This window comes from Trichosurus vulpecula, chromosome 3 (assembly GCF_011100635.1).
Source record: "Trichosurus vulpecula isolate mTriVul1 chromosome 3, mTriVul1.pri, whole genome shotgun sequence".
Lineage (NCBI taxonomy): Eukaryota > Metazoa > Chordata > Mammalia > Diprotodontia > Phalangeridae > Trichosurus > Trichosurus vulpecula.
This window is the reverse complement of record NC_050575.1, coordinates 43,244,870-43,269,488: the sequence shown is the minus strand read 5'-3', so window position 1 is coordinate 43,269,488 and position 24,619 is coordinate 43,244,870. Positions and strand designations below refer to the sequence as shown.

Sequence of the window (24,619 nt, the reverse complement as noted above, 5' to 3'; positions counted from 1 at the left end):
ACGTACAAGTAAGCTAGCTTAGCTATGCTTTAAGGGAAAATAATAAACAACATGGATTTTTCTATCACCTAGCTTGTTTGCTTCCTTCAACCAAACTTTCAGGTTTAACAAGGGGCACAGTTCAAGTGCAAAACCCGGGCCCATTTAGTGGAGAGTACACTACATGTACATGGGAAACAGCAGAACCTAATCTGCAGCTTCAAAGATTGGGGATTTTTATATATGGTTTTACAACAAAGGGAGGCAGGAGAATAGGAGGAATACAGAGGATGTTTGTACAAGCTCTGTCCATCTGGGGCCAGTATGAACCGGTTCGAGCCAGCCCTGTGGTTGCTGGCATAGAAGAGGTGTTCCAGGTTCACTCAATGGACACCACAAAGGATCACTGGTAACTTGAGCAACACTCATTCTGCTTCCTAATTGGCTGATTTTGATTCCCAGGTTATTTCAGCCTCTCCTGGATAATAAGGGTGCTCAAGCAAATCAAGATAACTAGTAAACTCATTATTCATTCCATTTCTACATTCCCCTCCCACTCTAAGTCCAGTGACTCCGGCTTCTTTACTGTTCCACAAACTTGTCACTCCATCTCTTAGCTTTGGGCTGGCTGTCCACTATGCCTGGAATGCTCTCCTTCCTCATCTCCATTTCTGGCTTCCTGGATTTCCTTCAAATACGAACTAAAATCCTATCTTCTACGTGGATCCTTTCCCAACCATTCCTAATTCCAGGACTTTCCCTCTGCTAATTATTTCCTAATTATCCTGTATAAATAGCTTGTTTGCATTTAATTGTTGGCTTGCTGTTTCCTCCAATTGACTGTGAGTTCCTCCAGGGAAGGGATTATCTTTCTCTTTTCTTTATACACCAGTTCTTAGCACAGTGCCTTGGCATATAGAGGGCACTTAATAAATGCTCTTTGACTAACATCCCTGGTAAGTTTCATCCAGCCTACATTTTTATACCAACATGATAAGGCACTCACAAGGCAGTCCAGTCCACTTTTAGACATTCTAGTTCCCTGTACTTAAGAGGTTGTTAACTTAGTTGGGGGAGCTATCATACACACATGAAAAATAAATAATTTTGAAAAGCAATATGTTAAAGGTAGCATGAAGCAAGTGGGGAAAAGAGCTAGTTTCAAATCTGGTTTTCGAAATGAAGTTAAACTAAATTGAAGTTCATTCCAAGGCCTGGGGTAGAGGACGCTAGAACAAAGTAAAGAAAATTCTCAAGCACTTCCAGGATTCTGAATGAAGAATGGAGTGACCCAGAGTGGGAAGTGGGCATGGAGCCTATCTCTAGAAAGGAATTAAACGGTTTGTTCCTTACAAGGCCAGCCTTATTTAATCCTATAAAGAGCTGACAAAGTTTAGTTCTTTCTACAATACTGCTTCCTTCGCCATTTAGGATAAACGTCCCTGGAGGGGGCATATGGGAAGAGTGTAGGTAACAAGGCTTTGGTGACGGAGGAGAATGGGAGCGAGGGTGCCGTCGGTAGTCATAGCGACTAATCAGTCCCAGGGAGGACTAAACCCAGTTAACACCGCGCTGGCCCGCCCCGCAAGTGGAGGCGGAGCTTCTGGGAGCCTTCGGCGGGGCGGGGGCCTGCTTAGAGCGCCTCCTCCACGACGTGGTCTGCGTGATAATGGGGCGTTGGATGGAACGTGTCCTCTGTTGCCTCCGCCGCTGCGGGGCTCGGAGAAGTGCCGCTGCTTGTGCATTCCCGACTAGGATTTCCAAATTTTAAGATTCTAGGTGGAAAGGGCCCTGACATTAGCTCTGAATGTGTCAGGGACGCATTGGGAGTCGGGGCGCGGTGTAAGGTGAGGCGGCCGGTCACGTCTGGGCACCATGAATTACTCTGGCCCAGGCTCCCCACTGAGCCCGGAGCCTAACGGCCGGGGCGGCGGAGGCGCCTGGGAACTGAGTTCGGAGGCGGTTTATAGTAGTGTCTGCTGCTACGAGCACCTCCCCGGCGGGGACCCGACTGATGCCGAGGTGACCTTGGCCCTGCTGGGCGGGGATCCGGGGCTGCCCCTGGCGCAGGGCTTGGAAGAGCACAGCCATCACTTGACTCTGGATTCCTGCCTCAGCGACGAGACGTACGACTTCAGTTCGGCAGAGTCGGGCACCTCCCTACGCTACTACAGCGAGGGCGACAGCTGCGGCGGCGGCGGCGGTGGTAGCAGCTCCTCTTCGCTGCTGATTCCCGCGCAGGCTCAGCAGTCGTCTCTGCACCCCGGCGGTGCGGCGGCTGCGACTGCAGGTTCGGGGGAGAGGACGCGAACCCGCCCGGGCTGCCAGGCTTCCCGGCATCGCTATGAAGTGGTGGCCGAGTTGGGCCCGGAGGAGGTCCGCTGGTTTTACAAGGAAGATAAGAAGACCTGGAAGCCATTCATCGGCTACGACTCTCTTCGCATTGAGCTGGCCTTCCGGAACCTGATTCAGGTGACTGACAACAGGCCGCGGGCCATGCGACCGGAGCCCGCCCCAGCCTCGAGCTCTGGGGAGGAGGATGAGGATAGCGCCTGTGGCTACTGCAGGAGCGCGGTCCTGAGCGAGCCGGAGCTGGAGGAGCTGGTCCACATCGAGCCGGTGTGCGTCCGAGGCGGGCTCTACGAGGTGGACGTGGCCCAGGGAGAGTGCTACCCCGTCTACTGGAATCGTGAGTACGGGTGCAGAAGGGGAAAGGGCTCGATCACTATTTACAATCTAACTGGCGCTTATTAAACACCTAATATGTTTGAGGCACTGTACTAGTCGCTGAGGATACCGTAACAAAAGAATTTCTACTTATCACATCATTCCAGCCAGTCTTTGAGATAATTAACTAAGATAATAATAGAGGCCGCTGCTTTTGCCTTGGAGGGAGAGACTTACGAAGTAGGGGTAAGTTTTAACTTTGATTCCCTTGTGAGGAGAAAAAATAGAAGTCCAGGTTCTATTAACTTCAAGATGCCAGGACAAGGGTGCTTTTGTGGGAAGGAAAGGGAGATGAAAAAAGATCCTGCTAAGATAACAACACTGCACCCATCCCCCTTAGCTGCTCACTTGGAGGTAATAGTGTAACTGATTTTAAGATCGAAATGTTTAATTCTTTGATCTTGATTCTGGTTTTTCCACTTGACCTGATTTGGTTTTATTACTTTGAATAACAGTGATTTAGCAATATGTTTTACGGAGTGGGAGGATTTCAGAGATATGTAGGATGCTCTTCAACAATTGTGTGTCCTAAGAAAGTAAATTTGTGGTGTTGGATAATTCAATTTGTTATACATTTTTTAAGGGTCATATGTGTGCCAGGCAATATGTTAAGCCTCAGGGATACAGAGGGGCTAGAAACTAGAGCCCCTGCCCTCAAGGATCTTACAATCTAATGGGAGAGACAATGTGCAAACATACACAAGCAAGCTATACAAGATAAATATGAAACAATCAAAAGAGAGAATTAAGGGGAGTTAGCTAGTGAAGGCTTCCAATAGACAGCGGGTCAGTAGTGGGAGTTGAGGAGGATGAGCATCCTAGGATGGCAAGACAGATGGAGTGTTTTGTTTGAATTTTAGGAAAATCACTTTTAGTAGCTCAGTGGAGTGGGGAGAGACTTGAGGCAAGCAGACCCATGCACAGACTATTGCAGTAATCCAGACGTAAGCTGATAATAGCTTGCACAGGAGTGGCAGCAGTGTCAGAAAAGAGAAGGTGGCATATTGGAGAGATGTTGCAAAGTTGAAATCAACAGATCTTGGCAACAGCTTGGATATGGGAGTTGAGAGATATTGAGGATGACTATTTGGTTGTGAGCCTGAGGGACTAGGAAGATGGTATTGCTATTTACAGTAATAGAGAAGGGGTGGGAGAGGATTTAGGGGGAAAGATAATTAGTTCTGCTTTGGACATACTGAGTTTAAGATGCCTACTGGACATCCGGTTGGAAATGTCTGAAAGTCAGTTGGAAATTTCAAATTAAAGTCAGAAGAGAGATTGACCCGAGAAAGGTAGATTTGAAAATCATCAGCATAAAGATGACCATTAAATCTATGGGAGCTGATGAGATTACCAAGTAAAGTAGTGTAGAGGGAGGAGAGAAGAGCACCCAGGACAGAACCTTTACGGACACCTAGGATTAGAGGGCATGATCTGAAAGAGGAATCCAGCAAAGGAGACAGAGAAAGAGTCAGATAGGTAGGAAAAAATCAGGAGGGAATGGTGTTCTGAAAACCTAGGAGGAGAGTGATCAACTGTGTCAAAGACTGCAGAAGGGTCAAGAACTAGGATTGAGAAAAGGCCATTAGATTTGGCAGTTAGGAGACCATTAGTAACTTTGGAGAGAGAGTGGAATGATAAGGTCAGAAGACAAATTTTAAGAAGTTAAGAAGAGAGGGACGGGAGAGTGTCTTTTTGAGGAGTTTTAGCTACAAAAGGAAGAGAAATAGATCAATAACAGGGATGGAAGGATCAAGTGGGTGTTTTAAAGAATGCTGGAGACATGGGCATATTTGTATACAGTAGGCAATGAGCTAGTGGAAAGGGGGAGATTGAAAATAATTGATAGAGTGGGATATGTGAGAATAAATAAGTTGCCTCCCATTGCACTGGAAATAAGTGATGGGAAACACACACACACACACACACCCCCACCCACACCCACACACCCCTTTCAAGCAAGTGCATTTCAACAGGTTTGGAGAATTGGATAAAGAACCAAAATTATATCACTATGCTAGAGTCAAGTTTAAGTATGTCTAACTGTGGCTGATCAGACTGATATGAGCTCAGAATGCTTTACCATAGGTCGGCACAAATAGTCCATGTGACCATTTGAGGTGGATTCTCTAAATTTGTGTATCTTGTGTTTCTTTTCAGCTATTTCAATTCTGCCTTGTTCATAGAGCACATTACCTTCTCTGATGTGGCCACTCCATACTGAGTGGTCCTGTGCCGGTGTCTCCTATGTCACACAATTACAGAGTTCTTAAGAGAGACCTCGAGAGCGTCCTTGTATTGCTTCTTCTTACCACCATGTGAACGCTTGCTTGCCCTTTGTGAATTCTCCCTAAAATAGTCTTTTTGGCAAGCTTATGTTTTGCATTTGAAGGACATGGCCAGGCCATTGGAGTTGCGCTTTCTGAAGTAGAGTTTGAATGTTGGCCCCATAACTGATAGAGAGAATGGTTGGTTTGGGTATAGTAATTATATTTTCCTCCATTTTGTCTGTTGTCCTTCCATTATCATCCTTAACTATTCCAAGGATGGTTTGGCTTAATTGGATAACTTGCCAAACTTGTTTTTTTTCTACCTCTTGCTGTTTTATGAAGCAATACTGTTTATAATCTTCCATGATCATAATCAGTTTATATTCTAAGTGTTACCCTTGGCTGCTGTATTTTTCTATTTGGAAGGAAGCTATTTTTAAACTCTCTGGGAAATGATAATAGTCCATCTATGTCTATTCTTTTTTCTATTTCTGAATTTTAAGCATCAGTAGATCGTCTAAATAAGTTGGGTTGGAGTTGTAATTATACACCACATCATTTTCCCTTTTTAATTTTAACTTGATACTAAGCTTGAGCTTTATTTTAACAATAAGATGGTCTGGCTATACAGAACTGATTAGAAAATAAGTCCTGCATGCATAGGCAATCATGTCTATTAACGTGTCAGGTTTGATTTTGTTTTTGTTGGGTTGGGGGGCAGTGTTATTAATATTTCTCATATCTAATGTCACAGTGGATAGAGTGCCAGGCCTGGAGTCCGGATCAAATCTGGCCTCAGACACTTAGTTGTGTGACCCTGGGCAAGTCCCTTAACCCTGTTTGCCTTAGTTTCCTCATCTGAAAAATGAGCTAGAAAAGGAAATGGCATAGAACCAATTCCCTTAATAAAAGGATTTGTTCTGTAGAACAAATCTTCAGGGCCACAGGTTCCCCACCCCTGGCTAAGGTGACTAGATAACAAATCTGTAGTAGACCCAGCTGGCTTGGTTATGTGATTTCCTAGATTAACTTTCTTAAAGAACAGAATCTGGCCGCATTAGATAGTGTTGTTGCTGAGTCGTTTCAGTAGCTTCCAATGCTACGTGATCCCATTTGGGGTTTTCTTAGGGTTTTCTACTAGAATGGTTTGCCATTTACTTCTCTAGCTCAGTCAAAGGGCTGCGCAGACTTGAGGACCCAGAGGGCCACCTGTAGCCCTAAGGCCGAAAGTACTCCACCCCGTGCTTCAGCTAGACAATCTGCACTGCTTTTTTGGTTCTCCTCCTACCTGCCTGACCTCTCCTAAGTTCCTGTTGCTAGTTTTCAAAGAGAGGAAACCCAGAGAGAAGAGGGTAGTCCAATATGTCAAATGCAGCAGAGAGATAAAATAGCATGAAGGTCAAGAAAAGAACATTAGATTTGGCTATTTAGAGATCATTGATAACTTGCAGTTTCAATTGAGTTACTGGTGTCTTTCCTCTGTTGATTACCTCTAATTTATTAGTATATATCTCTTTTGTACATGGTTGTTTGCATGTTGTCACCTCTATTAAACTGTATGCTTCTTAAGAACAGGGACTGGTTTTTTTTTGTTTTTTGCCTTTCTTTGTACCCTAAGCACTTAGTATGGTCCTTGGCGCATAATAGAAGCTTAATAAATTTGTTGGCTGAGTGTGAAATTACAAAGGGTTCAATTAGAATCTCTATGCAATAAAAATGGCAAGAAAAAGTGGTTCTGTAGGAAGGGAAGAGGGGGCAGGTGAGGGGGAATCAGTAAATCTTGCTCTCATTGGATTTGACCTGAGGAGGGAATATCATGCACACTCAGTTGGGTATCTTACCCCACAGGAAAGAAGAAGGAAGAAGATAAAAAAGGGGGGATGATAGAAGGGAGGGCAGACGGAGGGGTGGGGAGAGGAGGTAATCAAAAACAAACACTTTCGAAAAGGGACAGGGTCAAGGGAGCAAATTCAATAAAGGGGAATAGGTTAGGAAGGAGCAAAACATAGTTAATCTTTCACAACATGAGTATTGTGGAAGGGTTTTACATAATGATACGCATGTGGCCTATGTTGAATTGCTTGCCTCCTTAGGGAGGGTGGGTGGGGAGGGAAGAGGAGAGAGAATTTGGAACTCAAAGTTTTAAAAACAGACGTTCAAAAACAACAACAAAAAAGTTTTTGCATCCAACTAGGAAATAAGATACAGACAATGAGGCCTAGAAATTTATCTTGCCCTACAAGAGAAGAAGGGAAAGGGGGATGGGAGGGGAGTGGGGTGACAGAAGGGAGGGCTGACTGGGGAACGGGACAACCAGAATATATGCCATCTTGGAGTGGGGGGAGGGTAGAAATGGGGAAAAAATTTGTAATTCAAACTTTTGTGAAAATCAATGCTGAAAACTAAATATATTAAATAAATTAAAAAAAAAGAATCTCTGTGCAAATGCTCCTAAATCTATATATCTACCCCACCCCACCCCCACCCCAGTCTTTCTCCTGAAATTGAGACATCTCTTAGATGTCCTAAAGGAATTCCAAACTGAGTGTGTCCGGAATTTATCATCTTTCTACCCATCCGTCTCCTGAACAGCCCTTGGGGGCACCAACCATCTTATAGTCATTCATGTTTACAACCTTGGCATTAATCCTTAGCTTCTCACATTTACACCTCATTTATGTCCAGTCAGTTGCATCTTTCTACCTCTACAAAATCTCTTGCAGCTGTTTGTTGTTTTTCAGTTGTGTCCAACTCTTCCTGACCCCATTTGGGGTTTTCTTGGCAAAGATACCAAAGTGGTTCATTTTACAAATGAGGAAACTAAGGCAAAGAGGGTTAAGGGACTTATCCAGGGTCACACAGCTAGTAAGTGTCTGAGGCCAGATGTGAACTGAGGAAGATGAGACTTCTGACTCCAGGTCCAGCACTCTATCCAGTGCCCCACATAGTTGTTCCCTTGAATTTCTTCCCTTCTCACTATTCACACAGCCACGTATCCTAGTTCAGACCCTTATCCCATACCTGGATTATTGTATAGGCCTACTAATTGGTCTTCTTGTCTCAAGTCTTTCTCCTCCACTCTGTCCTTCATACAGCTGCCTAGGTGATATTAGAGGGCTTATCTTTACAAAAACTGCTGTGCCTCCCTATTGCCCTCAGGATCAAATATAAGCTTCTTTGTTTGGCTAAAGGTAGCCCTTTACAATCTGACCCAGTCTATCCTTCCAACTCTAATTAGAAATTACTCCCCTTCCCACACTCCATGGTCAGCTAAATTGGTCATCTTGTTGGTCCTCACACAGGATATGCCTCCATCTCTGTGCTTTTGTCCCTTATACCTGGAATGCACTTTCTCCCCACCTCCACTTCTTAGTACCCCTTGTTTCTTTCACAATTCTGAATAAGCAATACCTTATATGTGAAGTCTTGCTTGATCCCCTATCTCTACCACTTAGATGCCACCCATCCCCCAGAATTTGCCTTGTCTTTATTTGTATAGATCTTATATATACTTATTTCTGAACATGTATTCCTCCTGATAGAATAAGCTTCTTGAGAGCAGGGGCAATTTCATTTTTTTCTTTATATCCCAAGTGTCTAGCATCATGCTTGGCATATAGTCGGCTCTTAATAAATATTTGTTAATTGTTAGTCATGATATGAGCCATCTGTGTTTTCTATACAAGCTTTTTGGGTTTTGTTTCTTGAACTATCTATCATTTACAACTTTTCTTAGGCCATCTTTTCCTAAGCCCACTTCTGCACTGAAGTCACCAACTATTCAATTATATGCTGATTTAATTTTCAGGGTCTTACTGAGTCCTTCATAGGATTTCTGTGGAGAAATCTTCATTCTCTATAACAGATGGTGCACAAGTTTCAGGGAGGTTCCCTTGTGGTTATCCTTATTCAAATACTTGTCACTAATAGTGCAATATCACATGACCAATCATCCCATGAAATATTTCTTTTTGCCTTTGAATACAGAAGAACAATTCCACCAACTCTTCTTGCTTTTCCAAGGCCATTTTTCCATTTAGCTACAACTTCCTTTTGTCTTCTAGTTTCATTTACAATGAGAAAAATCAATATTTCTTTTATTCAGTTCTTTTAAAAATATGCATTGGTCACCAGACTAGGGTCATATAAAGGATCAACAATTAAAGTTATTGGCTATAGCCAATACAAAGGCAGAGATAGTGTCAGAGGGAGGATTTGAACCTACTCCTTGAAGTCTTCTTGACTCCAAGCCCAGCATTCCACTGTAGCACACTGTCATTCATATAGAAAGCATACTTCAGCAGTCAGTAAATATTCATTAAGTGCCTACTATGTGCCAGGGCTAAGTGCTAGAAATACAAATATGAAAAAAGACAGTTCCTGCCCTCAAGAAGTTTTCAGTATAATGGGGAAGGATAACACACAAAAGGAAGCTGAAAAATGGAGAGGAAGAAGTCAGGTAGAGACTGGGAAAGGGGGGAAGAAGTGGGGTAAAAAGTAGGGAGGAGGAAGACCCTAGGATATAGGAAGTGATGAGGTCAGGGAAACATGTTTTTAGGAGTGCTTGAGACCCCAAAATGCCTACATGCCAGGTCCTGCTCAAATGTATTTGACTCAAGCCGTCTCTAGCAAAGAGAAAAACAAAGTTTATTACAGATTTACCATAATGGGTAGTCTTAAGAAATCTCACCATTTGTGACACTTATTTTTACACGGGAGCCAGATTCAATCTACTGAGCTATATTGAGTCTGAGCACCTTCATGGAGGCAAGATGGAGCTTATATACAGAAAAATTGTGGGAGGGATCTAGGATGGTTGAGTAGTCTGGGGTGATGGGACGTGGGGGGGGGTGGTTTAGGGACGGTCTTGAGGAGGAGTCTAAAGAGGATCTTGATGGGACTGGCGTGACTAGAGGTCTCCAGGAGTAAGATTAAGGGTGGGAAATAGCTGAGGGCCTGTATCTGTAAGGCAATAATAACAGTGTAGATGATAATTGTCAAAATGCCTGTGTGGTTCTGTATCTCAAAGTATACAAGACTCTTCACATAGAAGGTAGAAGAGATAAACCGTTTATTCAGACACCAGAGAACCATATCCCATAATCCATCTACCAATCTATCAGGGCAGTAAAACATTCAATACACGATATCAGAACATGGAGCCTCGCCATCCCAAAACCTTTCTGACCCCGTGCTGGGGTCTTCCCGAAAACAAACGCACAGCATGGCGAAGTCAGCCTGACATTCAGTCTCATATCTCTTTGTCTATATACTGGCTGTCCTTCATACCTGCAATGTACTCCTTCATCTCTCTGCCTTAGAATCCCTCATGTCCTTCAGTGTGCAGCTTGAGCACAACCTTTTTCACAAAACATTTGTTGATTCCCACTTTTCTCCCAGTTGCTAATGCTCTCTCTTTCCCTAAAACTACCTTGTATTCATATTTATTTTGTATGAATACTTACGTGTGTATACACGTGTTATCTTATCTCATCCAACAAAATATAACTGACCTCCTTGATGTTTTTGTTTGATTGTTGTCCCCCCCGTTTGATTGTGATTTCTTTGAAGGCAGGTACTGTCTTTTGCCTCTTTTTATTTCCCCAGTGCTTAGCATAGTGCCTGGCCCATAGGTGCTTAATAAATGCCTATTGACCGACTGACTGGTTTTCTTGTACGTCATACTCCATCTCCCTACTGTAAACATTTTCACTGGTTGTTTCCATGTCTGAAACATTCTTTCCTCATTTGTGTCTCCTAGCTTTCTTGGATTCCTTCAAGTCTCAGCTAAAGTCCTCTTCAAGAAGTCTTTTCCAGTCCCCCTTAATCTTACTACCATCCTATTTTTTGTTTATTTGTTTTGTCTTTGTATCCCCAGCTCTTGATACATTGTCTGTCTGGCCTGAACAGTTGATAGAGCTCTGAGCTAGGAGTCAGGAAGACTTGAGTTCTAATGTGGCCTCAGATATTAGTAGCTGCATGACCTTGGACAAATCACTTAACTGTTGTTTGCCTCAGTTTCCTCATCTGCAAAATTGGGATAATAATAGCACCTACCTCCCAGGGTTATCCTGAGATTGACATTGGGATAACTGAGATAATATTTGTAAAGCACAGGGTCTAGCCCATAATAAGCACTACAAAAATTTCAGCCAGTAGGAGGAGGTGCTTAGTAAATGGATTAGTTCAGGGGTGGGGAACCTGAGGCCTTGAGGTCCTCTAAGTCCTCAAGTGTGGCCCTTTGACTGAATCCAAACTTCATAGAACAGATCCCCCTAGTAAAAGGATTTGTTCTGTGAAGTCTGGGTTCAAAGGGCCATACTTGGAGACCTACAGGGCCACATGTGGCCTCGAGGCTACAGGTTCCCCAGCCCTGGATTAGTTTGCATCCCCTAGCTCAGCATCTCCATAAGCATAGTGCTTGGTACATAAAAGATGCTCAATAAATACTTGTTGATTAAGTTGACTGGAACTTTACAGGGCATCTAGTTCAATCTGAACCTGGATAAGAATCTTTTCTGTAACACTACTGACAAATGGTCATATGGACCGTACTTAAAAACTTTCACTGAGAGGGAATTTAATATATTCTGAAGCATCACGTTACATTGTTAGGTACCCGATTGTTAGCAAGCTTTTTCTTTATATCAAGACTAAATCTACCTCTCTACATTGTCTGCGTTTTGCTCCTGGTTCTATCTGGGCCACACACAAGAAAGAGTATTAGATATAGTCAGAAGACCTAGATTTGAGTTATGATTCTGCTAATTACTTAGTATGTAACTTTAGGGGGAAATTACTTTGCCTCTCAATGACATAATTTTACCATCTCTAAAATAAGAGGTTTGGATTAAATTATTGCCGAGGTCCCTCACAACTCTACAGTAGAAAGAGTGCTGCATTCACATCATCAAAGGATCTGGAGTTCAAATATTTCTCTAATATTGACTACCTGTGTGTCCTTAGGCAAGTTGCTGAACTTCTCTGGGCCTAGTTTCCTTATGTGTAAAATGAAAGGGTTGGATAAAATTACCTCCATTATTCCTTCCAGTTCTAAATCTATGATCCTATGCTTCAACTTGTACTTGTGAAGTTCATTTTTGAACTTTAAGTGTTAAGACTTTACTTATCCCCATTAAATTCCATCTTAATAGATTCACTCTAGTGTTTTATATCATCAGGATATTTTGGATCTTGTTTCTGTCATCTAAACTGTATGCCTTTTTCAAGTTTTTGATAAAAAATGATAAAGGGCACAGGGCAAAGCATAGTTCTGTAGAGTACTGTGGTAAAGACCTTCTAAGCAAACGTTGAAACATTAATGACCACTTTTTGATCATACCCATTTAACCAGTTCTAAATTCACCTAACAGTAGGTATAGTTGACTAGTGTACCTCTTTTTTATCATTTCCATAAGCAAAGGACAAAAGATTTTGTCAAATGCTTTTATCTAGTAAAATCAGTATTCTCCTGATTGACTAGTTCAATATCTGTCAAAAAATGAAATGAGACTAGTTTTGAGTGACTGATTCTTTGTGGTCATTTCTTCATATTCTACGTGTTTAGCTTACTTTTTGTATGTTCTCAAATTTCACCAGAAATTGTATTCAAGTTTATTGGATAATTTTCTGGTTCTACCCTTTTGTCTTTCTTTTTTGCTTTCTTCTCTTCCTTTTTAAAAAAAAAATTAGAACATTTTCCTTTTCCTATATGAGCTTTGAAAGATTCTACTGAGAGTAGCTCAACACTGGCATCTGTCAATTCTCTGCGTACCCTGGGAATGTAGTTTATCTGAACCTGGTGACTTGAACTTATCAAAGATAGCCAGACACTATTGCTGTCTTTTTGCTTGTGTCGAGTTTTTCTCCTAGTAGCTATTTCAGTCCAAGGGACACGCTCCTTGGAACAAATTACTTTTGTGGCAGAGAAAGTATGAGTATATGCTATCAATGCACTGAGACTATCCCTCCCCCACCTCCCCACCCCTGTTCCAGATTTCATTTATTCCAGAGTTGCTAAAATTTCATACACAGTGCTGTGTACTTATAGTCCTTTCTTCTTCTGAAGTTCTAAATAACAAGTTGGACCCGAAAAATTCGTTAGCTATCTTTTAGGTGACATTTTGAACTTTATCATTTGTTACACCTGTTCTTGCAGGTGGACCTATTTCTCTCTGGGGACTATGTTAACAGGTCCTGATAGACCTCCCGCACAACCCTAAACTGCTATTCCTTATATTGGATGCAACGTAATTACTTTCAGACTAACTTTGCTTTTTCTTATTCGTATCTTCTTCAGACTCTCATCCAACTTCCCTAGTTTCTAGCTCAGTGACAGCTTAAATAAAATATACTTTGCCACCAGTGGACATTTGATACTGTTCTTGTCCCAGCTGCTAGTTCAACCCACCTGCTTATGTTCAATTTGGTGACTGATTTCTTCCCTCCAGGACAGACTTTGACAAGACTTCATATTCACCAATAGGAATAGGATAATGGCATCACAGGGAATATGGGCTTTTGAAATGGGGAGAAAGGAATTTTGTTGGTAGCTTTTTCAACATCCATCAGAAATACAAGCCCCAGGACATGACAGTGTCTGCTATAGAGGTATTTATATAGCACTTTAAGGTTGTGAAGCATTCTACATATTATCTCATTTGATCCCTCTAAACCTAAAAGTGAGTGCTGCAGTTATTATCCTCATATTAAAGATGGAAAAAAGCTGAGACTTAAGGGGTTGTAATTTTGCCATGATTGGGCTTGGGGGGTGGAATGTAACCCAGGTGTTCTTGACTTAGCCCTTCACTCTGTCCATTGCCATTTACGAATATTTAAATTGATCTTCACAATTGGTAGGTGCTGTTATTATCTTCATTTTAGAGCTGGAGAAACTGAGACATGTAGGTTAGATGACTTGCTCAAGGTCACATAGCTAGTAAGTGTCTGAAGCTGGATTTGAATTCAGGTCTTATTGGTTCCAGGCCCAGTACTTTTTATCCATAGCTCCACTTAGCTACCTTTGATTGCACCGCTTTCTGTCTCTTGGAACATGCCGGGCACTCTGAAGGCCTTCTGGCCTTAGCTTATGTCATGCCCTATGCCTAATAGATTTAGATAAATCACAGATTTAGATCCCCTAGTGGTTGTGATTGAATAAAAGCTTTGCTAGAGTCAGCTTTCCACCAACTTCATTAAAAAAAAAGAAAACAATAAAGAGCTAAATACTGACAAGAGTGTAAATGTAGACAGTGTGACAGATACTAAACATTCAAAGGAAAGAACTGTGTCTCAGTGAACAGGTTAGTGTTCATTAAAGGAAATTTGAGGCAGTATGCTTCCAAGGTGACAACTCAGGAGAGTAGTTGGTGTTTATCTTACATAGACCTATCTTTGTCTACTCAGAAGGATCATCCTGGGCAGGCTTTGTTTCATGTTAGTCTTGCTCTTTCTACTACCTCGTACTTGGCACATTCGTATGTCCTTATTTGCTTGTGATTGATTAGTAGGGTAGAGTAATCTATCAAATGGAGCCATTAACCCTTTCAGGAACCCTTTGTCCTGGACCTTTAACCTTTTGGGGTAAAGCTGATTCCAGGATTGGAAAATGGTTATAATCATTGTTTGTATATTGTTCCATTAACAAAACGTATTGGTGAAATTCTCCAATAAAAAAGAATAATGGAGAAGAAAATCCGATAATTTGACATTTGTAAGAAATACATTTAAAATATATAAACTAAAACAAAGAGATGGAATACTTAAGAGGCTATAAAGAAGCAGTCTTTCCATGTTTTTTAAAAATCATCGAGCTCATTATTTCTTATGGCACAGTAGTATTCCATCACAATCATATACCACAACTTGTTTAGCCATTTCCTGACTGATGGGTATCCCAGCAATTTCCAGTTCTTTGCCACCACAAAGAGAGCTGCTGTAAACATTTTACAACATATAGGTTCTTTTCCTTTTTCTCTAATCATCTTTGGAAATAGAGCAAGTAGAAGTATTGCTGGGTCAAAGGGTATAGGTAGTTTAATAACTCTGGGCATAATTCCAGATTGCTCTCCAAAGTGCTTGGAACAGTTCACAGTTCCACCAACAATGAAATAGTGTCTCGCTTTTTCCACATTCTCTCCAGCATTTGTCACTTTCCCATCTATCATTTTAGCCAGTCTGGTGGGTGTAAAATAATATCTCAAGGTTGTTTCAGTGTACATTTCTCTAATCAATAATGATTTAGAGCATTTTTATAGGACTATAAATTGTCTTGATTTCTTCATTGGAAAACTGCCTCTTCATATCCTTTGACCATTTATCAATTGGAGAATGATTCATATTCTTATATATATATGTATATATTTTTATATTTTTTTTAGATATGAGACCTTTGTCTGATAAACTATCTGTAAAGTTTTTCCCAAATTTTCTGCTTTCCTTCTAATCTTGGCTATATTCATTTTATTTATACAAAACCTTTTTAATGTAATGTATTGAAATTATCTATTTTATACCTAATTTTACTCTCTATATCTTGTTTATTCATAAATTGTTCACCTATCCCTAAGTCTTGATAAGTAATGTGTTTCCATTTTTTTCTAAAATCTCTCTTTATATCTAGATCATGTATCTGTTTTGACCTTGTCTTGGTAAATGGTGTGAGATATTATTCCATGCCCAGTTTCTGCCATACTGTTTTCTAGTTTTCCGAACAATTTTTTTTTTTATCAAATAATGAGTTCTTATCCGAAAATCTTAAGCCTTTTGTTGCAACAATCTTGCTAGCAGTTATTGTGGCTGTGTAAAACCAACAACAACCAACACACAGAAGGCTTGCCAACACAGGTTCTTTTGATCTGCTTTACTAAGGAAAACAACATTAAGGGGTTAACAATCTTACTTTAATCCAACATACAAATATCATTCACTTAGCTCAGCGGGAAAAGCCAGCACCCTGAGCTTCAGAGCAAATAAACACAAATCAACAGATAGATTTCTGTCTGACAAAATCACAATATACAGTTACCAAAGAAGCATCAACATCTGGGTTTTCTTCAAAGCCGGGGAACTCAGAACAACGGCTTGCCTAGAGTTACGCACGACTTCTGCTGTGGCTTAGAGCTCCAAAAGAGAAAGCCAGCCTCTGGGTTTGGATATCTTGTTCAGGATCAAAGGTGAGTCACATATGCAACTCACCCACATGACCTAAAATCCTCACAGAAATGCAACTTAAGCCCATGTGGTCTAAAAGCCTCTGATGTCACAAACATGTCACTCAGACCCATGTAAACTAGGCTTTCCCTTGAGGTAAGGAGGTTATCAAGGACTCCTAATTTAATCAAGGAAACAAAGGCCAACTCTTCAAGGGTACTTGGTTGAATAAGTGCTAAGGAGCCCATCTTGATTCCCAATACACCTTTAAACTTGTCAAGTTACAAGGTTATTGGGTTTATTTGCTGCTGTAAATTGTATGTCTACTCTATTCCATTGATTTATCTTTCTATTTCTTGGCCAGTCCTAGATAGGTTTGATATTTACTGCCTTGTATATAGTTTAAGGTCTGGTACTCCCAAAACTCCTTCCTTTACATTATTTTTCATTATTTCCTTTGATATTCTTGGTTTTTGTTTTTCCAGATGAATTTTGTTATTATTTTTACTAATTCAATAAAATAATTTTTTGTTAATTTATGAAATAGTTTGGGTAAAATTGTCATTTTTATTATATTGGTCATGCCTCCCCATGAACAATTAATAGCTCTCCAATTATTTAAATCTGATTTTGTTTGTATAAAATTTTTTATTATAATTTTGTTTATAGAAGGATATATTTAAAACTAAGCTAGGATTGTTTACAGTGGAGAACACTGGAAGTTCTCTCAGTGCAAATGAGCAAAGCAAGAATACTTCCTCTCCCCAGTTCAGAATGTTGCTATATGACAATATGTCAATGTGACAACAAAATCAAACATGGGCAAAGAGAAGACAAAACTGTCCCTATTTACAGATAGGATGGTTTACTTAGGAAATCTCAGAGAAACTGGAAGAAACTAATTAAAACAATTACCTTTAGTAAAGTAGCAGGATACAAAATAAATCTGCCAAAGTCATCACAATTTTTATGACCTACTAATAAAAACCATGAAAAAGCCCTATAAATTCCATTGAAAATAACTTCAAAATGCATATCATCTTGGGAGTATGTATGTACATATATATATGTGCACACACATGTATATTAAATTTATATGCACATATTTATTATGTACACAAACATACAGGGCTGACTTTAATCAACTTTTTTTAAAGTGAATACAAAGTTTAAATCTGCTAGGAAATATATTAAATGTTGTAGTCTGTAAAAATATGTATTAATATTTCTGCTTTTGGTTTGCAATGTCTGTGTACTAAAACAAGGTTAATTTTTGTAAAAGTTTCATCTGTTGCAGAGAAATATGTATATTCCTTTGCAGTGCCATTTAGAACATACCGTAAGTCTTTTAACTCAGATTTCTGCAGCAATTTGTTCAGCTTCCTATTTTTCCTTTGCTTGTTTTTTTTATATTTATATAAAACATAGTGGGATATTGAATTCTCCTGCCATTATTATATTACTTTTTATGTCTTCTTGTAACTCAGTGGTAGTTTTGTTTTGAAATTGGATGCTAAGGCATTTGGAGCATATAACCATTACTGTCTGTAGTTCCTTGCAACATAAAGTAGTTTCCGTGTTTAACTTTCCTCCCCTTCCCCCCTTTTTAATGTTTGCTTTTGTCTTGTCAGGTAATATTGTTTAGGTTTCATGGTATGTTGTAGTGTCATCTCAAAGAATTCAGTCAGACCACCTCTAATCCAAATATAGGCATTTATTGATATTTTTTATTGATTATTTATATATGCCCCTCAGAAGCAGGCTAGGTTCCATGAGGAACAAGCAACTTAGTTAAGACAACACAGGCAAATTTATAGTATAATGATACTGGTTACAGAACAGAAATAATGAATATTTAAAAAGTAGAAGGGGTTCGTTAAGGGATTAGGTAATAGAGGAGCGACCCCTTCTGTGTATGGTTCATGGTCAGATATTCTGGTCATGCTGCTTTCTCATTGGCTAGCTATTGTGGTCCTGCCTGGTCAAGATGGATAGTTAGGTACTGTGGTCCTGTCTTGGGTTAAATGGTTGATGTGATTGTGGTTGAGTACAAGGACACACCTGTTCAAATATATATGAAATAGATGTAGGGGCAGTGGCTAGCTGAGGCAGTGGCTGTAATTGAGTCTGGGGGCCTGAGGTGTGGTTAAAGCCAGACTGTGGTTAAATCAGGACATGCCTGCTGTTCAGTGGGGTCTATAAGGAAGTTAGAATATTGGGGCAGTGGGCAGCTTTATTAGGATTCCATCAGTATCACTGCAACTCCTGTGTTTTTTGGATTCACTTAATGCATAGTAAATTTATTCCTTTCCCCTCAGTTTTATTTTGTGTATGTCTTTGCTTTTTAAATGTTTTTTATGTATGTAACAGGTTATAGGGTGTTGTTTTTGTCACTTTTTGATTTCCTTGATGTACATTTAAAGTTATGATAGGTTATCTTTTCCTCCATTTGTCTCTAATATCTTTCAAATTGATTTTTTTCCCTTCTGTGGTCAACATAGTACTATATTCCTTCAGTTACTTCAAGAGAGATTTTTTTAAGGTGGCCCTGTTCCACTGGCTCTCTTCCTTTCACTCTTGATCTATTCCTCCTATTTGTTACTACTTTGTGCTTTTGCTTATTAAGATCCTTTTTCTCTCCTGCTTTTATCTGGTTTTATAATCCTTACCCACCTTGTTTTCCTCTCAGTCACGTAGGTGCCCCCTTCCAGTCTTGCCTTTCAACTAGTTCTGTTCATCAGTTTTTTAAAATTTTTCTTTGTGCGCCTTTCAAAAAAGAATTTCTCTCACTTTCTTCATTATCCATCCTTTATTTCTATTTACTCTAGGCCCTCTGATTCTATAATTTTCTGATCTCTTTTTATTTTCTGTAACCCTCATGCAATCAAAACTTCTATAGGCTTTCCATTCTAAGCACTTTCTGCCATTGCCTCATAGAGTTTGTTCATGGATTCCCTTTTTCCATTGTGTCTCACTTCTAGAACCATGTCAATTATTATAGGTATCAGAGTGGACATTGCCCTATGGACCCCTCTCCCACCATGTCCCTGATGTGCAGTCTACATACCCTTTGCTAGTTAACTTTTTTCCTCCAATTGCCTAAAAAAAAAATCTCCCTGAGTTCATGCTTTGGGGAGTGAGCAGCCAGCTCCTCCTCGCTTTAGGTATTGTCCTGGGCCAGTCTTCCCTAATATAGCACATCACGGGGCATCACGGGGGGAGGCGCGGCAGAATGTAGCGCACTCCACCCCTAGGTCACAATTCATCCCTGGGCCACAATAAGTTATAAGTTACAATCCCATCAATCAAAGCAGAGGGTCCAAGTCCTGAAAATCCTCTTGGAGGGTGTCCTCCCCTCTCAGGCTTGGGTGCTTCCATTGCAGGCTCCCACCTGGTGCTCCTGGGCACTCATATGCTCAAGTGAGCTAGGGTCCAAGTCCTAGCACAGCTCCAGCCCCCACCACAACATCTGGGGGGCCGCTGGGCAACAAAGCCAACAGGGTGGGTCCCAGGGGGTTATGGCACTTCCCCCATCCCACCATGAACCCACCCCTGGGTCCCAAACTGTCCCGGGGGTTGTAGCAGGAAAGCACAATCAGTGCTCCTGCCTTGCTGAAAAGCTTTCATCTTGATATGGGCCTGACTCCTGAGCTCCATGGTTCCTTCTCCTGCAGGTCCAGGGGCTGACCACTCTCTGCTCCTGCCAGGGTTTGGACACAGGCAGTTCTTTGCTCCTGCTGCATGTCTCACCTCACAGGGGAAGGGGCTGCTTTTTTCCAAGCACTCCCTGCCCCTGCCTGGGTCCAGGCACAGCAGGCTCCACAGGCCCCTCCTCTTGGCTTCTGTCTCTGGACCACACCACCCCAACTCGGGGCAGCTTATCCTTCCCCAGCCTCAGCCTCACATGGGGAGGGGCTGCTCTGGCCTGGGCTCTGGGCACAGCACACTTCACACTTCCAGGGCCTCCACCCCTCTGGCGTAGCCTGAGGTGGTACTACTCCATGGCCTTGGCTCAGAGAAGTTCAAAAGAAATTTCTCTGGCTCCTTTTCTAACTCTATAAGACTCTAACACTTTCCTGTACTCTGGGTTTCTTTAATGCAGGGAAATTCAAAAGAAACTTTTCCCATGCCCCTTTTCCCTTCACTATAACACATCCAAAGTCTTCCTCTGGTTCATCAGATAACTCTGTCTCTTGGGGCAGGGTGAGGTGTGGAGAATAGTAAACATCCCAGCCCTGAGAATTTGGGTCTTAGGTTCTAACATTTCTTGGGCTTTCTCATATGCCACTTTTTCCTCCCATTCTTGGGGTAAATCAGTCTGAACCTCCCATAACAAGACTTCCATAGACAACAGCTTGTCAGTATTTTTTCTCACAATGGTTAACTTTAACCAGACTACAACACAAGAAACCGAATTGCCTGCTCTACTCCCCCACTCCCCAAGGTCATCCTTTTCTCCTGCAGCCAATTCTCTAGCTTGTCTCCTCAGGAGTACCAGTGGGGAGGGGAAAAAAGGGGTTATCTCCTTGGGGTCCTGCTCTGGGCACCAAGGCAACTGCTCCTCCTGTTTCTGCTGCTTCATCTCAAGTTGTTGGTGCCGGCTCCAGGGTCACTGCTCCTGGGTCAAGATCTCTCTGGGCTGGTCCAGGACACTGCTACTTCTGTCAGTGAACGCTGTCCCTTCCATTCCTCCAGGGCTAAGTCAGTCTGGGTCTCCCACAGAATTTCTATGACTCCCTCAGCCTTTCTAGCTCCCTTCTTATCAAAGGTATCCCTAATTTTCATCAAAACTTTCTCCCCTAAATCCCCTCAAGCCTTGAATAGGGCTGGTCAAGGCACACAAAGATTTCCCTTTGGGTTCCCTATGGTTTCCCCTGTTGTGAGGTATAAAAAATTATGTTTCCACACAGGTGCAGAGATGTGAGTTTTCTTTTCAAAGAACTAGCCTCTTTTTGCAAAAACAATTCTAAGAAAAAGGGGAAAACTAGTCTCAACCGAATCTCTGGTTAAGATAGGGTAACTGGGTCAGCCAGCCTTCAAATATGCATGCTTAATTGCTTCATTAATAAGGCTCATTTTAATGCACGTGCGATCTATGTGGATGTATGTGGGGGGAACACGTTAAAGGGAAAACACAAAGTAGGGGTGCCGGGAAGTTGTGCACCTCAGAGTCCTCAGCCAGTGAGGAAATGAGGGAGGGACTTGGAATTGCCCAGTGAGGATTTAAACTGCTTACTTTAGGTTTTTGATGTGTGTTGCTGTATAGCCAGCTTGCCTCATCTACCTCAGGAGTCATTCCTTTGTCATTCCTTTGGAAAATTTTATTCCTAACACTATGGGTTCTCCATGGATTTGCCACTCACTGACCAGTGCCCACTTGGTTTATAGGGCAACAAACAAAGAAGGCATCTTGCCAACGTTAAGCTCACAGGTTAACTTCAGCAGTATAGTCATTTTGTGCAAGTCTAGTAAATATCTATTATGTCACCCCTATATCTTATGATGCAGCCTCAAATAGGACTATCACTATGACTCTAGGAATTATTATTTAGGATCCTTGGGGCTATTCTGGGAGCTGTTATCTAACACCTGGAAACTAGACATTGCCACGGCCATGGATTCTAAGAAACTGAACTCTAAAAAGAATAACGAAATCCTCCTTACTTACAACCTCCCACCACTGAAGCAAGGTCTCCTTACTTTTCAGTCCTTTCCTCTGCCTTACCCACTATGCCATAGGATCTCTTTTTGAGACCACATGGATCACCTTCCTCTCACTGCTAGCCCTTTCATTTGACCCCAGAACACCCCACATTCCTCTACCCCCTTGCTGTTCTTCCCCGCTTTCATGTGTCCTCCCATGTTGTAATGTAGTCCCACAAAAAAAATTGATTTACATCTAGGCAAGGTGTCACCAGATTGTGCCCGTACTCCCTAGGCCCAGCCCTTCATTGTTAAACTTAACTGTACTTCTTCCTTTGTCTCATTTTGTATGTTTAGGGAAAAAAGGGCCCTTAGTGAACTCTCTGCTGTTAAGGCTGTTTCTGTCCTTGGCTGATAGGTGTTTATTCACTCTTCCTGCATATCTATTGTTTTTTTGGGGGGGGGGGATAGAGGGTAAGTAATCTCCTCAATTCTGTTTTTCTTTCTAAAAATGTTTCAAATACCTATCACTGAATGTTCCTCTTTTTTCCTGCATGGTTAAGGCACAGATTTGCCAGGTAATTCATCCTGTGCTTCTCCATTAATCTTGAGAAAACATTATTCTCTTCCCTTCTATGTGGGTGCAGAATAGTCTTATGTTATTTGAATTTCCTTTCCTTTTTATTTGAAAGTCTTTCTCCTGATTGGTGTGGAGAACTTGTTTTTTCTGAATTGAATTGGTAAATTTACTATGTGTTTTTGGGGTTTGTAGCTTTGCAATTTTTTTCTAGAGGTGCTCTATGAATTCTTTCAGTTGGTATGTCATCATCTATGTTCAGAAGTTCTGGGTAGTTCTCTTGTATTATTTCTGTGTTATATTGTTAAGGTTTTTTTTTTTTTGCCCTGTGGTGTTCCTTTCGTAGAGTCAGAATCCTTAGGTTGTTTGTATGTATCGAGTCTTGGAGATCAATATATTTAGTTTGGATGGTGGCCATATTTTCTTTTACATTATTGTTTTTTGTTTCTCTTCTTATAGATTGTCCTTCCCAACTATTTATTTGCATAACCAATGTCTTATTTATTTTTTGTCTTGGTGAAACTTGTTGCAGTTTCCAGTTTTTCTATTCTGCATGGGCAGAATATTTTTGCTTTGCAGGGCATGAATTCTGCTCTAATAATTCTCGTTTTTCTTTTGAATCACTCAGGAACAGTGTGGTTTGATGTTCCACTCTAGCTCATCAAGTGTTGGGTAATTTCCTTTGTTCTGAGGTATTTATTCATAGATATTGGAATTATTTACTGTATGTGGAGACCATATTTTCTTCTATTGTTAATGTTTTCCCTGTTGACTAATTTGATTAAGTTAAAATTCATTGAGATTTCATCTTCCTGAGATCTTTGGTAATTTTTGTTTCCCTTTTTTTTTCCTATTCATTTTACCTATTTGCTCTTTTTCTGCCTCTGACCCCTAGCCCCACTGTGGTTTCCTAGGGAGCTGGATCTCAAAGCCTCTCAGCCTCCTCCCATTCATGGTTCAATGATGACATGCCTGGACCCCAGCCCTATCATCATGTCTCTGGAAGCCTCCCAATTTCTCAATAGGTCCCTGTCCCAGGAGAAAATTTTCCCTTGTTGCAGAACATGTTCTCTTATCAGAACAGATAAAGGGATGCCTGGCCCAAGGATTTTTATCCCTGACTGGCCTAAGGACTCTCCCTCAAGCCATATCCCCAAGGTCCAAGCCTCTGACAACTCCCTCAATGTCTAGTATCAACAAAGTTATTTCCACAGACTCCCCACACTTTCCCACCCATAGCTGCCAAGACACCTGGACCCCTAGATTACCTAATTAGTATCCCTGGCATTCCTTTCCCATGCCTCTTTTCCATATAAGCCCCAGCACCATCCTCACTGTCTCATAAGTTCTCGAAAGTGTGTGGGATGAAAGACCCTCACCAATTAAAAGTTAACAAGGAGCCATCTCAGGGTGGGAACAGAAATAAATTTTATTCAATTCTCAAGAATTTGGCATCCCCACTAGAATTAATCCAGCAAGGGAGGCACATTACAAGGGGCTAGGCACCCATAATTATACCTAACACAAGAGAATTCCCACCCACCTCTGACCCTTCTCACCATTGGCTGGGAGGTGGGCTTACAATCTGAGCATGAAATCTAGACAAAGAACCGGGAAATTGAGGCACAGAAACTCCAATTCCCATTCCCATAGTTAATGATTACAACTGAGGTGACATCTATAAATCTAAAGAAGGAGAATAGGATAAGGGGAGGGGGAGACCCTCTCCATTCTTTACGGTAGAGAAAAACAGGTCATTATGACCCTGTTCTTGCTGAGCAAATCTTTAAACCAGAACCAGAAGAAAGAACAAGTTTCAGGGTAAACTTTCCCAGAGGCTGAGCCGTCAGACTCTCACAGGCCTCTTAGTATGTGTATATATATATATATGTGAATATTATACACATCCTCCCCTCTGAAGTCTTCACATTTCATTTATTTACCTCACACAAGAGGAACTCTGCCCAGTTCTGTTGGTGGTACAGTAAACTGCCTCTTGACTGAAAGATGGCTTGAGTGTGTGAATTCATTCCAAGCTACTCCACCGTGGCATTCTCAGTGTCCCAGCACCCCTAACCTCTACCCCAAAACTCATCCTCATCCTAGATCTCTGCCCCAAGTTGGGCCCCAAAACTGGCCTCAGCTGGATACTGATAAAACTTCAGGTTTAGTGGAGGGCTGCACAATAGCTCTCCTCACTTCTCTGGCCGTGTACTAGCAGGTGAGCTTTTGGATTGTCTAACCTGGCATTGGCAAATCAGAACTTTGTAGA

At 41.4% G+C, this 24,619-nt stretch overlaps 1 protein-coding gene across 4 annotated transcripts in view; it reads left to right on the top strand.

Moving 5' to 3' along the window:
* The first annotated feature begins 1,516 nt into the window (after positions 1-1,516).
* The window catches only part of DDHD1 (DDHD domain containing 1), a 147,035-nt gene continuing 123,932 nt past the window's right edge, over positions 1,517-24,619 (top strand). For 2 of the 4 annotated variants that reach the window (XM_036749652.1, XM_036749650.1), the window contains exon 1: positions 1,517-2,668. In XM_036749652.1, coding sequence (XP_036605547.1) covers positions 1,855-2,668 — 814 coding nt within the window. In that variant the 5' untranslated portion in view covers positions 1,517-1,854. The remainder of the gene's footprint in view (positions 2,669-24,619) is intronic. The other 2 variants (XM_036749649.1, XM_036749651.1) reach the window with 2 other exon arrangements.